At 44.7% G+C, this 15,360-nt stretch overlaps 1 protein-coding gene across 1 annotated transcript; it reads left to right on the forward strand.

Annotated features, from left to right (window-relative positions):
- The first annotated feature begins 6,276 nt into the window (after window positions 1-6,276).
- LOC128711987 (uncharacterized) lies at window positions 6,277-11,148 on the forward strand. The gene is made up of 7 exons (XM_053806883.1): window positions 6,277-6,663; window positions 6,730-6,924; window positions 6,996-7,093; window positions 7,244-7,618; window positions 9,723-10,100; window positions 10,165-10,618; window positions 10,684-11,148. Exons 1-7 carry the CDS (start codon window positions 6,277-6,279, stop codon window positions 11,146-11,148), a joined length of 2,352 nt encoding a protein of 783 aa, XP_053662858.1.
- Window positions 11,149-15,360: the final 4,212 nt, after the last annotated feature.

Genomic DNA, 15,360 nt, shown 5'->3' on the forward strand with positions numbered 1-15,360 from the left:
TGGCCACTCCAATCAATGAGGGGGGAGAAAAACAGCGAAACGGGTAAATGCCGGCTCGATCACGATGACAGTTGGGTGCACCGTGTTCTCCTTATCCCCACATCTTGTTGACACCGCACAGATGCGGTTGAATGAAGGGCACAAGAGTATTGCTGATGTTGATGCACCGAATAAGATGTTCCTCGTGTTTGGGCAACGCTGGTTTGGGGACTACATTCGGCTTACGGATGTAATGCTGATTAACTGCCGAGCGCTCTCCTGCTAGGGTGTGGAATGTGTGGGCTACTGTTATTCAGCATTCCGTTTAGTTTCTAAACAATTAATACTTTTTTGTGCAATTTACAAATAGAAGCATAGGAGAATGTTTTATTGTTTTTCTTTTTATCAAATATTCTCGGGAGATTGAATATGACATTGGAAGTAGAGATGTGCACGCTGAGTAAGAGTGAGTGAGTGATTTGAAACCTTCGAGAGAGTGAATGAATATAAATCAGCACGAAGAGTTTTTATGACTCCTTTAACCACTTTTTTGCGTTTATACTCACTCTTACTCTCTGTGCCGACTAGAAACTCACTCAGGAGTGAGTAAAACTGTTTTATCAATCTTTGGATTATAATCACTCTGTAAGAGTGAGTAAAAGAGTATTATCACTCTTTGGATTATAATCACTCTGTAAGAGTGAGTAAAAGAGTATCATTACTCTTTTGGGATTGTAAGCACCGAAGATGAGTGAGAAAACGTCCAGGAAACGACAGGGGATTCTCTGGCGGGCTATGAATAAAATCAAAGTGGTATAATAAAGTGGTAAAAACATAAATGCAGTGTAATATTTTTTAATGAATCTCAAAAGAGTGAGTAAAGGCTTCAAATCTTTAAACCCACTCTTTGACTCCGATTCAAATCATTGAAAAGAGTGATTATTCTCATCTCTATTTGGAAGTGAAAGATAAAGACTTTCAAAAACCCCTTAGTACACATCTCATTATCACGCTTTGACTGTTTGACACTGTGATGTGCTAGTGTGAAGTCTTCACGGGCACTATAAGCTAACAAAGGTATTATAATTTCGAGACATCAGAGTACATAGTCCTGAGTATCTGCTGTCAGATGCCTGATCTCCAAAATTCTCCAAAATTCTCCTCGACGTCTAGTTCAAAATTCTTAAAACTCATGAAGACTCACCAAGTTACTCATGCCTTATATGACGTTTTCTATAACAAGACCCTCAACATCCTCGACGGCACTAATATTGTTGACTGCAATAGTCCAGAATAAAACCCAATAGTTAGCGAATGCTTCAGGACAAAGAAGCTACTTTCCATTTGTCGAATATCTTTCCGTCTATCAAGTACTCTCAAAACCATCTGAAATATGATATATGATCACTGCAATAGCTCAACATCACGCACGGACTTAATAATCTCCGCAACTACATTGAAAGAAGTGTTACAAATTAGTAATTTAGTTGCAATATGAGATTGCACATACGCTTTATCCGACATTTCGTCTTAGAACAAAGTAACCTCCCACCGGAAAGGAAATGAGTTTATACATTCTTCGACGACGGCAACAGAAATTGCAGCTCATACATCAATGTGCTCCTCATCTGGTCTGGTGTTCCTGTTTAACTTCCCATGCCGGGAACGCGACAAAATGGCACGTAGAAGGCATCGGGTGCAGTGATACACAACAAGCCAGACAAGCGCCTGACACGGTTCGGTAGTATCTTACCCCTTTTGGAAAGATGCACACCCAGCTAGAAACTGTGGTCGCCTCAGCGTGGTGACCGTATCGTCATTTTCAAAGCCACCTGACATGAGCGTACACTAGACAAGCGTAGAACAACATCAAATCGTCACGAACGTTATGGCACTCAACCGATTGTGCATCCGGTTCGGTTTCTGTAGAATCACCACCTGAAACCCGCCCTGGAGGTCACAATGGGAGCAGGAAGTGATCTCCAGTTGTGCGTTTGTTTGCACTCAGGTTAGCTGTAAGCGAGTCATCTTTCAAAACAAACCAATAGCTTGAACATGTGATCTGTGCCGATCGTCGCTCTTCTGCAGCGGATGACGTATGGACATTAAAGAGATAAAATTGGAGCAACTAATTCCACCGGTCGCCACCCCAGCTACCATTCCAACTCTCGCTGGGAAATTGTTTGCCGAACATGTATTTGTCTTCCATGTGCGACAGGTTGCCACCATGTCACCCGTCAGTCGACCACCCCAAAACAGCACCACCACGTGGTGGAGTGGGATGGATAACCAACAGCTTAAACGGGCTACATTAGAGGCGCGCCATCTCTGCATGAAAAGCGAGCTGTAAAAAGAGAGAAAGCCCATCTCGTGCTGGTCTACAAAAAAAAAAATAAATTTCCACCAACCCTACCCCAAAAATTCTCGCATGTGTTTGTGTGTGTGTGTTGCGTGTGATCGAGTGCTTCGCGCGGTACAATTTCCACGCAGTAATGCGCGGCTTCCAGTGCGATTCGTAGGTCCGTGGCGCAAGCACGTGCTCGAATGCGTGCTGCTTGAGAAAGGGTTTTTGGCTGCATCGCGAATAGCCGCGGACTCTTTGTGCGCCCGCTCACTCACACTCATTCTTTCTCTCACTCGTGCTGTGAACGTTAGGTCAGGTGTCACGTTCGACAGCGGTTGGGCTCGCCGCGGGTAGTAGTGTCGCCGAAAAAGAAAACACTGGACCGTCTGCCAGTGTGTGAAACATTGCTGCGCCATCCTTTGTGTGCGAGTACGTTCCGATATGTGCGGATGATGTGCCGAGATGCGTTAGACAAAAGCGACTTTATGCAGTGCCCGTCCGAGAACTCACACCTCCGGCTGCAGCAGTAGAAGGCTGTGCTAGGTTGTGTGATATACACTCGGTTAGCACATCACAGCTTACAGAGGCGAAACGAGTGTGGATGAGGTGAGTGTGGATAGCAGAGAAAAGGGAAATGGAGGCGTTTTTGCCCTCTCGATCTGTTGTGCGTTTGTGAATGTTGCTGAATGCCATTGGCGTTGTTGTGCGCTTTGTTTTGTTTACGGTGCATGGTGTGTGTGTGTGTGTATGTTTAAATATACATAAAGAAGAGACGAGCAGGTCAGGTGAGCAGGTGTTATTTTCTAGCACTGTTACAACTCTTCTTTTGTGTCTGGTGAAGTACGGGTTAATGTGCCGCGAAGTGTGCGTTCGCATGATCCAGGCTGCTGCCGAATGTAGAAGTCCGGGCTGGTAAGATGAACAAACACGTTGCCCAAAGCCGCTGACAAGGCTCTGCCCCACGACGAACAAATGATGCAAAGAGGGAGAGAGGGGGTATCCATCACATTCCGCTCGATGCAATGCAAGATATTTCGGGTCGTTTATTTTCCAATCATTGCTGACATGCGTTCGGGTGAAATGTATCTTTTGCTGATGTTGCCGAATCGGACGCTTCAATCAGACGCTTCACAATCAAATGAGTCCGCAAATGGATGACACAACGCTCACAATCAAATCCCTTTTTTTTCCGTCCGGGGGGTCAGTGGGACTTTGACGAACCCCAGAGGCTACTCCATTCAAACCCCATTTTAGCACACGCCCCATTACGTGGCAGAGCACGGGATAATGAGTACGGGTCACGCAAAACTAATGCTGTAATGATGACATGCAAAGCTCTCAAATTATTTTCATCACAGAGAGGCTCTACGGAGGAGTCATATAGGGGCATGTGGAAGACTGTAGAGGAGAGCCCTTCATATATCGTTGTCATTGTTCAGATATAGATACTCTTACAGCTCTTATGATATCCTATTTGGAGACTTCCTTCTTGGAGGAGCGTGAATGCCTCTATTGCTGATAGCTTTGAGATAGTTTGTTCTCTATTACGATCAGACATGGTTCGTCTTCATGAGGGCAGTAGAATTGGGCTGGGTAGTCGAGGCTTTAAAATTTACTAAAGCATAAATTAAACGTCAGCCTAGCCTAACTCCATAGGCTTTCTGTAGGTAATATTATGCAATATTATGGCTGCCTGGAAGTCTTTACTGTTTTTCAAGGGCGTAATCAAAATACGTTCGTGAAGCACTTTGGACATAAGGCCACTAGCTACCGGCCAAATATAGTAAACGTAGGAAGTGGAATACTTCCATCTCTCAACAGATATAGAAAGATAGATGAGCACTTAAAGTTCAAACCAAAAGAACCTGAAACTTGAACCTAGTCGAATAACGATTACCTCGTACAAATGAAGAAGCACTAATGGAGATCTGAAAGCAGGTCAATAAAACTATCGAAAAACTGATAACAAAGTTTGAGTGCCTCAAGTATATAACCCCCCATAACATCATCACAACAGTTTCAGAAATTTTTCATCTCCACCTTCATGTTAGCCAAACTTGAAGAGTGGGAGACTATCAAAAAACTTTGGCAATTTTTGAAATATTTTTATTTAATGTTTTCAGTATAAGTTGGTTCAATAAGTTGTTAAATACAACTGTTATCACTGTGAACACTGCATATTTTGATTTATAATAAAGGCTTTAAATTGGCCATAACGTACTATAAACGCGTTAAATTGCGTCGTTTGTTTTTTTTTAATTAAAAAACAGACTGAAACTTATTTCATAACTACGTGCGTTTATTTTTTCATACACCCCACACGAAAATGGTGCCACATTTGCGAGCCTTTGGATGTAAAACAATACGCTTTCATGAAATGCCGGTGGTCGTTGGCACATGACGAATCCTACACGCCGTGTGTATTTATTCGCAAACCAACTTACACGTATGGACCGTGTTTACGAACACATAGCGCTTAAGCTAGGCCGGATCAGGTTCTAAAGGTGCTAATAAATCCGCCAGTGTCACCTCGATTGCAGCAACGAGTAGACGTAGGGATACGCGGATCAGTAATCGATCAACGGTCGGGGGTGTTTATGGAAAAAAGGTGTTAATGAAGCGCAAATGAGGAGAATTTTTATTTCGGACCGGGGCTTGTGTGGAGTGGTAAAGTATTACTGATTTGTTCCATTTTATCCCGTGTGTGTTCGTGGCCCCTCGAAGGTATGCAAAGTGAGAATTATTTTACCTTGCAATGGTGAAATGTGATAAATCTACAGCACATTGTTTAGTGACAGCAGGTGAATGTACGACATTGAACGTGTAGCTATCCGGTAGACGACTTACCAAGCTACTAAAACCATGTTCTGGCGTTTCAACGACCATAAAAGATGCGAATGATACTATTTTCCACGAAAAATAAAAACGTTTCGCATCGAAATCTATCAAACACTCTGTATGGTGCTCAGTAAACGTGAAACACATTATTCCGGTTACGTTACATATTGCACACCAACACTTGTACCTCAGAAAATGGCGAACGTTTCGTGAAGCCATACGCAAAATGAAGGATAATTTCCAATTGTGCTGATCTACATTTAATCAATTTCGTAGTGTCTAGTGTGCCCAGCGTGTCTACTTTCCATCTCATTTGTCGTTCTACTGCATCACACGTAGAAAGCAAACCAATTGGCCAGTACACACCATCAAATAACGCCGAAAGTGAAACTACTCCCGGTTGCGTCGAGCGAATAGGAGAGAGAAACAAAGATCCCAAAAAAAGCCCATTCCATTTCGGACATTTGAAAGTCCCCGCAGGACGGGGTCTCCGGACGGGCGGAGACCCAGGGAATCGTCCATTGCATAAATATCGTTCACGCAAAACCTCCTCCTCCGGGGTTTCTGGGAGGATATACGGGGTGTACCATGTGGTGGTGGTGGTAACCGCATCGAACCAAAACCAATTAAATTGTTCGCGCTGTGCATGTATCGTGCATATAAACATAACAGACGCGAGACGCGCTCTTTAAATGGTTAGGCGAAGCTAACGATGAAATAATGTACTATTTAGTAATGCCTATACTATTTCTGCCATGGTTTGAGGCTACAGACGATGTTTTGAAGATTGTTTTCGTGAATTGTTAATAACACAGCGCGTATTTTCGGCATATTTGGTGCTGGTCCAAGATAAGGTTTTCCATTGTGGCATGGTGACGACCTCACCGCTAGCTGACCCCTTTTAAGTTTTGGTTAACTTGCGGAGACTTGTCACGCACAGTTCCTGCGCTATTGTTTCAAACCACTAACATACCCCCTTAATTGATTTGCTCCGTAGATACGCGTGGTACGAGCTGGTTGCAGTAATAGTACGAGGTCCGGCTTATTGACGGTGTGCTGATACGGATGCATATTTGCCTCGGCAGCAATATAAACCCTACTACCCACAACCTGGTATGAAAATGAAGAAATTCATGACAACTAAAACGTCTGCCGTAAGCACACCGTCACCGTCGCCACCTGCAATGTTTTCCTTCGATACCCTGCTGCACCAACAGGTAGCAGATCGCAATGGAAGTTCAACGTCTCCGAGCACACCGGAACGCAATGGGAACGATGACGACGACGACAACAGTATGCCGAGCGTTGCACTACCACCACCAACACCTACCGCCATACTGTCGGTGGCCACTGCGCTGTGTGCAATGGATGACAAAGAGGTTAAGACTGTGAAAGAATCCTCCCCGGCACGAGTACTAGCGTCAACTGCCGATTCGCCATCGTCGTCCACCTCCAACACCGGCGTGGTAAAGATGTGTGGATATTTGAAGAAGAAAAGAAATGTAAGCTCTGCACCTGTGATAACGCTATCGATTCGATTGTACATTTGCCTTTTTTGCTTTGTGCAGAGGATGGGTGGATGGCGAAAGTTATTCTTCATACTCCAGAATCAACTACTGCTGTCGTACTCGTCGCGTGATGACTACGAGAAGAAGCTCGCACCGTTTAAGGACATCATCAATCTGGTGCCGGGCACAGTCATTATCCCAACCACTGGACCGCGTTTCACCATCGAAACGAACTCGAAGCTTATGTATACATTCGTGAGTAGCGCAGTTGATTTCATGTCCCAATGCCCAAAAAAAAACATACCAGAAATTCCGTATTCTTTCAGCGCTGTGATGATCATCGTAGCTGTTCCGAATGGATAATGGCACTGCTAGATAGTTTAACCGTGGCAAACGGAGGCATGAGTGCTGACCGTAACTTCAGGTAAGTCACACAGGAAACACCACAGGGTTTTGAGGTGATCGCGAAAGCATCTCGAATGGCCGTGGCGAACGAACGCAGAAGGGGAAAAATCCCCAAAATGTGCAAACACTGATTAGTTTCCCTTGCAATCTTTCCACTGTTTCGTACCAGCTTGCATAATAGCTTCCAGCGCTCCACCCTACCACTATCGTCGTTTTCGTTGCCAGCGAACTGCAAACCGTTTGCGGATGTCATTAGCCGGTCGAACGGACCGGCACTAGCTGCGTTAAAGAAGCGGGCTCCCCAGCCACCGAACCGTCCCGGACCACCTAAGCCACCGCGCAGCTTCAGCGCGGAAGCGACTGTGCGGCATCGGGCATGCGGAACCGCCCGAGAACCGAATGACAAAGATGATCTCAACAATAATGTACTGAAGGTGCCAGATAGTACCGCTTACGAAGGGAAATTGATGGCTACCAACAGCCTCTCGAACTCACGGGATAATGGTACGAAACTGTCCGGCACCGGCGAGAACGATGATAATGGGTAAGAGCTTAACAATAACTACTATACTACTGCTGCTTATTTAAAGTATCTATGTCAAAGAGAGATGTTGGATATTCGGAGATAGTTTAAGGTTTTGATATTGAAGAATGCAACATTTGAAGAATAATCATTAGAGCAATCTATCAGAAGACGTCTGATTTCACGACTACTCCCACGCATGACAAGACTACAAGCTATCACCCACAGTCCGGTCGATCTTTGGGACATCACTCACCCCACCGGACTATACATTCACTCTATAGCGAAGTCATTTTACACCTGGTAAACACGCAGGGTGAAATACCCATACCGAGACCGGAGTTTTGCACATGTTTTCGGTAAAACCGTTGTCTCAACGGTAAACATAAGCAGCATGCAGGACGGGAACTAACAGTCCCGTCGCGTCGTCTGTAAACAACTTCCGCGATAAAACATCAACATGGGGAGATGCTCTTTTATAAATAGAAACCACTAGAAGAAAAGAAAAAAAAAGGTTTGAACTCGGCAACATAGGCATGTGCGCCGAGCTACACGCCAGACACGGGACTGTTAGGCACGGGGCGTGTGTAATGTCTTCTGTTTTTACTTCCAATGTTTAAAGTGCACCCGTTCCTATCCAATGCGACCCTTCTAAAAATGCAAACCGGCAACGAATGGCGCCTTCAGACATGGTTCAGATTTTCAAAACAGTGCCCGGAACGTGTCGCACAAAGTGGATGTGAGTTTCTAGACCGTTGCTTCTTCAAGGGCACCCTTCCCATCTCGTCCAAAACCGAGGGTTGGGAGGTGCATTGAGCTAACACACCGACCGAACAGGCGAACAAACAGACCGTGTCGAGGCATTAAAAAAAGCTCATGCTTTATAATCGATACAGATATTGCAGACAGTGTAATATCCCCATTGCACAGTGGACCGCTTGGTGCTAATGTCAAGCTATAAGAGCTCTTTTCAGAAATGTCTCTAATTATTATGTTATATCTTAAACGTTAAACGTTCGTATTCTTCGGTTTATGACCTACTACATACTTCACTACAAGGTTTTCTCTACAACACCTTAAGTTTATTAGACCTAACTTAGGCACAAAAACCCCTTAACTCAAAGTAAGGATTGCTCAGACATTCGAAGAATTGGACGAGATCACTCAACTCCCATCTTTGAGTTTCCAAATTGCCACCAAGTAGATGAAGAATTGTGGACTTTGTCTGACCGTCAAATACCCATCGTGCAATATCCGGGTTCAGTTTTCATGTTTTCAAAATAGCTTCAGATTAGATGCTTACAAAACTGTTACAAAGCGGCCGGTTTGCGCTGTCTTTTGGGTTGTGTTTTGCCGTGTGTTGCTTCAGCTGCTCAGTCAATCAAAACTCGCCGGGTTTTTTTTGTTGTTGTTGGATTGGTTATGACCTTGAGAGGATAGATATCGCAGGGAAGTATGCAACTCCACCGCACTATCGTTTTTCATGCTGCGTGAGCTAACAACGATTTGTGTTCTTGTTGTGATTGCTTCACGCCAAGCGTTACCTTAAGTCGTGATGTTAATGTATAGGGTACGGTTCATCCGATTTCTCCTTTACGATTGCATAATCTAAGCAGCTACTGCGTTCCAAAATCTAGGGATAATCAAAGCAAGAACCAGAACATTATCCCTCACCCACGTGTTGACGTCTTGCCGCTCCAGCATGTCTAATCTACCAGGAGTCCAAAGATTCCACTTGAATAGGGGCGCGTTTCTCATCACATCACAAGCCACGCTCAAGTACCATTCATTTTCCCCTTCGGAATACATGGCGTACAAGCGAACCGGCCATGAGCGAGGGGAGATCGTATGCTGCTGGGCTCGGCATCTGCTTCTGCATACATCAACCCGTCAATAGACTCCACATGCAGCATCCATCGGTTTTGTATGCATCCCGTGCATTGGAGATGCAGCACGACTTCACCGCTTCACTGCCCTCGTTTATTTACTTCCGGAGTTGCTCCGGGGATAAAAAATGGGTATTCTATATTTATATCCCTTCTTTCTGTTGGTTCCCCCCCCCCCCTCCCCCACATCACTGCTGCTACGGCATGTGCACGTCCGTTGATCAAACAATTGGAAACAGACGACCCGAGACTGTCGTCCCGCTGGAAACACGAACGCCCATCGGTGCGAGGGACAACAGTGCCGACCAGACGGCAAGGGGTCGCACGGTACTGGTAGATCGACGAGCCGGCGTCAAGAGTGCCGTTGAAGATGGAGGGGTCGAACCGAAGGCGGAGGCACGGCAGAAGGAGGAACTCCGCGACCGACCGAGGCAGCAGATATTTCGACTGCATCAGGATGTTTGGAGCAAATCGCACCACCAGTCGATGGATGTGTGTCGCATCAACAGCATGTTTAACGAGCGTCCCAGCATGCCAGCAACCATCGACAGTGCTCAAGGTATTAAACATCCCCAGCATTCTGATACTCTGGCCGAATCGATGTCCAAATCTGTCTGGTGAGTTGTCCGCGAAATTCATGCTGGCGATAGTTTCAACGTAACGAATTCTTAATACTTGCAGCTCACCGTCCAGTAGCGACGTGGTCGATAATGCAGCATCTTGCAACTCGCATGTTTACGAGGAGGTTGGCATACCGGTTGAATTGCAGAATGCCCTGATGGAGACGGAACCGATCTACGCCGTGGTGGATGTGCGGGCCAAACGGTCCCGTCGGTTAGCTCGCACGCTCGACACCAACACCGGACAGCCGGACGATCGGGCCGACGGTGGCCGAAAGGTGTCCGTATCCTTACCACAGATTTCCGATGGCGTTGAGCTGGTCACCGGTACGGCGCGGCGCCCAGTAACCGCACGTAGCTGCAGCAACTACGATGACTACGAAGACGTCAACTATCTGTTTGAGACGCACCGATCGACCGGTGGCACGGAGACGGACAGCGTCGGAACGAACGGATCACAGGAACCACTACCGATGCGCCACGAAGCGTACGGTGATGAGCACATCTACGAACCGGTAAGTCACGGTTCACCACCTCACATCGCACTTTTTAACACCGCCGTTCACGATTCCCGTCGTAGATACAAGTTTCCGAGCGCATACCGTCCATTACGACGGGTTCCTCGTCGTCTCTGCCTGCCCCAACCGACCATCACCACAGCCACAGCCTGTGGCGACAGCTGAAGCGTATGCAGCTGCAAGGATCCTGGCGCCGGTTAACGCACCGGAACGGTTCTACCCACACCCAAACACCAAAACCACAATCAACCGAACCACCCCACACCGCCCGGTCGGCGACGGTGACCGCCCTCGAGGGATTGGGCCGCCGGTTCGACAGCCATCGACGTTCGATCAAGAAGCGCATCAAGAACTTGTGCGAACGTATCGATCCGGCTAGCGGGACGACGGTCCCCGGTGCACAGCACCAAACACCCGCGCCGGAACCATCCCCACCGGACACATCAACCGGTGTACGGTCACGCAAATCCGTATCGCTCGACAGCTTTCTGCTCGCGAAAGGTCAAGCGTCTGTGCCGAGATATTAGTGCCGCGTGCTCACGCAGATCAAAACGATTGCAAATAATTATTTTATTTTAACTCACGCGTGAGGAAGCAATGGCTAGCGTACATGTACTCTCTTGGCAGGGATGCAATTGCTAGGAATTTTAAATGTAATTTGTAACCCGACACGAGTTACGCTTGGTGTAACGAAGAAGCTAGTAATAAATCAGAACATGTTTATTATTGTATAATAGTATCGAGTAGCAAACGTTCATTTTTGTTTGTGGCTGTGAAAAGCAAATGAGACGCGTTCGCTGTCGCGTGGACGTTGAAGTCTCCACTCGCGACTTCTTTTATTTCCAACGCCTGAAGTAACGCACTAGTAACGCTCGCATGAAAAACAAAGGATCATTATCACTCATATAATTCGCTCGCGTTGGGTGAAGGGATTAACTCATCATAATTTCTCAAAGATTAATAAACCCCCAAGGAATCTAGCAGGATTCATGATCCCTCCTAGGAAAGGAATTAGCTTCTGAAATAAGAGATGATCCCAATCGATTGCGAAGATTTGATGATTTGATGATTTGTGATTCTATGAGGATCAATGAAGTTTGTTGAGATTCCTGAAGTTAGATGAGTTTGCTGAGAGTTAACCCATGATTGTGTGACTATTTGAACTGAAGATTCATATGAATATGCTAGGTTGGCGTATACTACCTTATTCTACCTTAGATATCTGCTTTGGCGATTCATGAATCTTTTGACTGATTGGAATGACTCTTTTCAAAAGTTTCATTAAGCGCAACACTACAACTACTACTGCATATTTCTTTCACATTACACAGCTCATCACTGCCACATTTCTAAAAAGAATAGTTGTCCTCCTGTACTGCTTTAAGTAACTGCGTAACGTCGCTTTATTACACCTCAGTTACATATCGTTCCGCTTTCGAGACACTGTTTTCTATTTCCCTTTTTTTTTGTTGTTTGTTTTGTTTCATATATACACCTTCTTGCGCGTGTACTGTTGGCTCGCACACAGGCACAACACGTTTTACTTCGCCTTTATGATCCTTCCTTTCTGTGTTTGTTTGAATTACTTTTGGATTAATGTTCATTTGCCTGTACCATACATACCCACAACACCCACACGCACCGAAGATGAGTGGATGGGTGGGTGAGGAAATGAAAAAAAACGGATGAAAAAAAAAACAAAAATAACAGCTCCAAGTCCCCTCTCATCTTCGCCACCTAACCACGCCTGGGCGTGGCAAGGAAAGCGAGGTAAGGCAGATTTAAGGGCAGACACGCGGACAACAACCTCACCCACGGAGGTTGCTCTCCCTGGGTGTCATTTTTTAAACGTTCTATTAAATTGTCATTATACATAATAATACCTTCACATTATTTATATGTACATAACTTATGCTCGTGTTCACAGAGTGTTTTCTAAACGCCTAAACACCGTTCCTTCCCATGCTCACCCATGGATTGTGGGCAACATTTAAAATCTTTTCCAAAATAATAATAGAAAAAAAAACAAAACAAAAAAAACTAACGCAACTATCTCTATATGCCTACACGACTGGCTTTACCATCGTGTTCTAAGCCCGTCGCGTAGGCAATTTGCTACGCACTACTTCCTATTTCACGCAAAACGATCGTCTTATCGTTTTTCTTTTCTCTCGCTCTCCCTCTTTCTCTGTTAAGTAAAGCAGGATTCAGTTTTATAACACACACACACAGTTTTCCCATTCTGTAACTACGTGTCTTGGTGTTTTCTTCTCTCTCCTCTCCTCCCCACACGTGCCCTCTTTTTCTTCACACCCTTCCCCGCCCAACCCCATTCATCAGGTATTTGGCAGGCCAAACAAAATCAAACAGCGAACCTTCCCGATCGATGGTGCCGGAATGTTTGCCACAAAGAAAATTAAAACCAAACAAAAAAAACCGTTTCCTTGCTATCCCTAAGTTGCGTGTGCGTAAATCAATTCTGTGTGTATTGTCCTTCTGTGTGTGTAGTTTACGTGAAACGTCATTTAAGGTGTGTTGCGTGCTTGTTGTGATGCGATTTATTCTCGCAGAAGGAACCTGATTCGCTATTGCTTGTTTTTAAACATAACTGTGCGTTTAGTGAGCAGAAGTTTGTACAGAGTAAAAAAAATAAACAAACAACAACAAAACAACATCTATAGTGAGAACGGCGTTCGTTAACTGTTACGCTTACTAACTGTTGCGCAACGTAAACGCAACGAAATGGAGACATTATAAACACCACTTAAACGCTTGGTTTGTTTCGTTTCTGTGCTACAATCAAACCCAAAGCAATTTAGCAATAAATAAATAGATAAGCTATCCATCACGCCATTTCTTCCGACCCGCAGCCGCCAACTTTTGCTCGGCTCGTCTACAGTCCTCGTGCAATTAATCTATAACATGGCTAACTCGAGAGAGGTCAGCATTTTGACATCATTTCCCCTACAAAAAATCACATTACCTTACCGAACCTGGATTCCTTAAGTCCCTTTAGCTGTTACTGTGTTTTAGATCTTTGTTTAAATTACACTAAAGTTCTCGGATATTTTCTCGATCAGATGCGTTACCGGCCCACAAAACCTAATCATCTTCTGAGATTCGGTATCAGTGTATAGCGCAAATCTTTACGTGGGACCGATCAACCTTATATACCTTTTACTCTTGCAAAATGCTTCCCTTTCCATATGCTATCTGTCCGCATTGCACAGCAAAAGCATCTTTTGAATTATTCTTTATGTTAGTAAGCGAAAAACAAAACATGTAACTGCGTGCTCTTTATGACCAAGATTGCTTTTTTTTCCAGTAGGAGTGTTGTTTGCGTTCATCTCTCTGTGTGCTTTAAAATTGTTCATTACCGTGCTCATAGACAAGTGGAGATTATTAACCAATTATGGATAATGGCAAACTAAAGATGGACACAAAGAGCTCTCCATAGCGGTTCAAAAGCAAAGCAAACACAACCACAATTCGAGCACTTCGAGTTCGAGTTCCATTTTCGATATCCTCGCTAGTGTCCTTGCATTACTGTGAAGACTTTAACCATTTTGTATCGGGTTTACCTTTGATCATTGCACTCTTTATCTCTCTCTCTTTTTTTTGCTTTTTTTGTTTGATCTTTTTGTAATGTTTTGCCTTTCATATTTATTTTAATGTAAATTTGTTGTTTTCCTATTATATTCTACTAGTTGATTATTGACTCTTTTTTTACCATGCAAATAGCTGTTCTCTTCTATTTCTCGCTCTCGTTCGTTCACGCATTCATATACACCTACTTCATCGCGTTGTGTTTGGAAGGGTTGTTGTATATAATTTCCTTCCCCGTGGGTCATCTCGCGACCACTTAGAATTGTTTTGTCAGACTTTTCAGATAACAGTTTACTGTGTGAGTGCATTTTGTGGATGTGTATAATTGCTTTTCCTTTTATCTACGTTCCGTGCATGTGGTGTAATCGTGTACAACGTCTCCCAGGCATTTATCTGCGATTGGCTAACTGGTTAAAATTTCCCCGTTTTAATTTCCCATTGCTATAACTCTGCCTATCTAAATTAATTGCTACAACCGATCGATTTGCAAAACGTGCCTTGCACGCTTCTGCTGCCCGTTTTTTTTTGTGCAGGAGAAATAATAACTGCATACACATACACACGTACACACATACGGACGGGCTAATAGGGAAGGGGTAGGAGTGGGGGGGACAGTTTAGAACAGAGCAATTAGAATACAGAAAAGGCAACCAACTTAAACAACTGCCGGAAGCTTCTGTGAAGACAAAAAATTAAATTAAACATGTTTCGTTCGTTTTTTTTTGCGCTCCCATTTCGCTTCAAGTTCATCTAAAAACGTAAAAAAAAGAACAATCAATTGGTCAAATCAATCAAACAACAATTGGTCAAAGATGTCTGTATGCAGGTGATGAAAAAGAATGCATGCGAAGGTGACGTTCGAACATTCTCATTTCCTTTTTGGTAAGCTATCGCCGTTTGTATGTGTGTGTGTATGATTCGTTCTAATATATGTTCCCAGAGCCGTGTACGCTTAAAGTGTAAAGCCTTAACCTATATATTCCTTACAACCTAAGTAACGGAAGTACTATGTCAAATGTTGTCCGTCGACGGGCACTGTCGACCGTTTGCTGTCACTACCCACAGTCGGCTCGCCGAGCCGTGGTGACCATCGTCGTCGCTGTCGTCGTCGTCGTCGCTGACCGGACGACGTG

This window comes from Anopheles marshallii, chromosome X (genome assembly GCF_943734725.1).
Source record: "Anopheles marshallii chromosome X, idAnoMarsDA_429_01, whole genome shotgun sequence".
Taxonomy (NCBI): domain Eukaryota; kingdom Metazoa; phylum Arthropoda; class Insecta; order Diptera; family Culicidae; genus Anopheles; species Anopheles marshallii.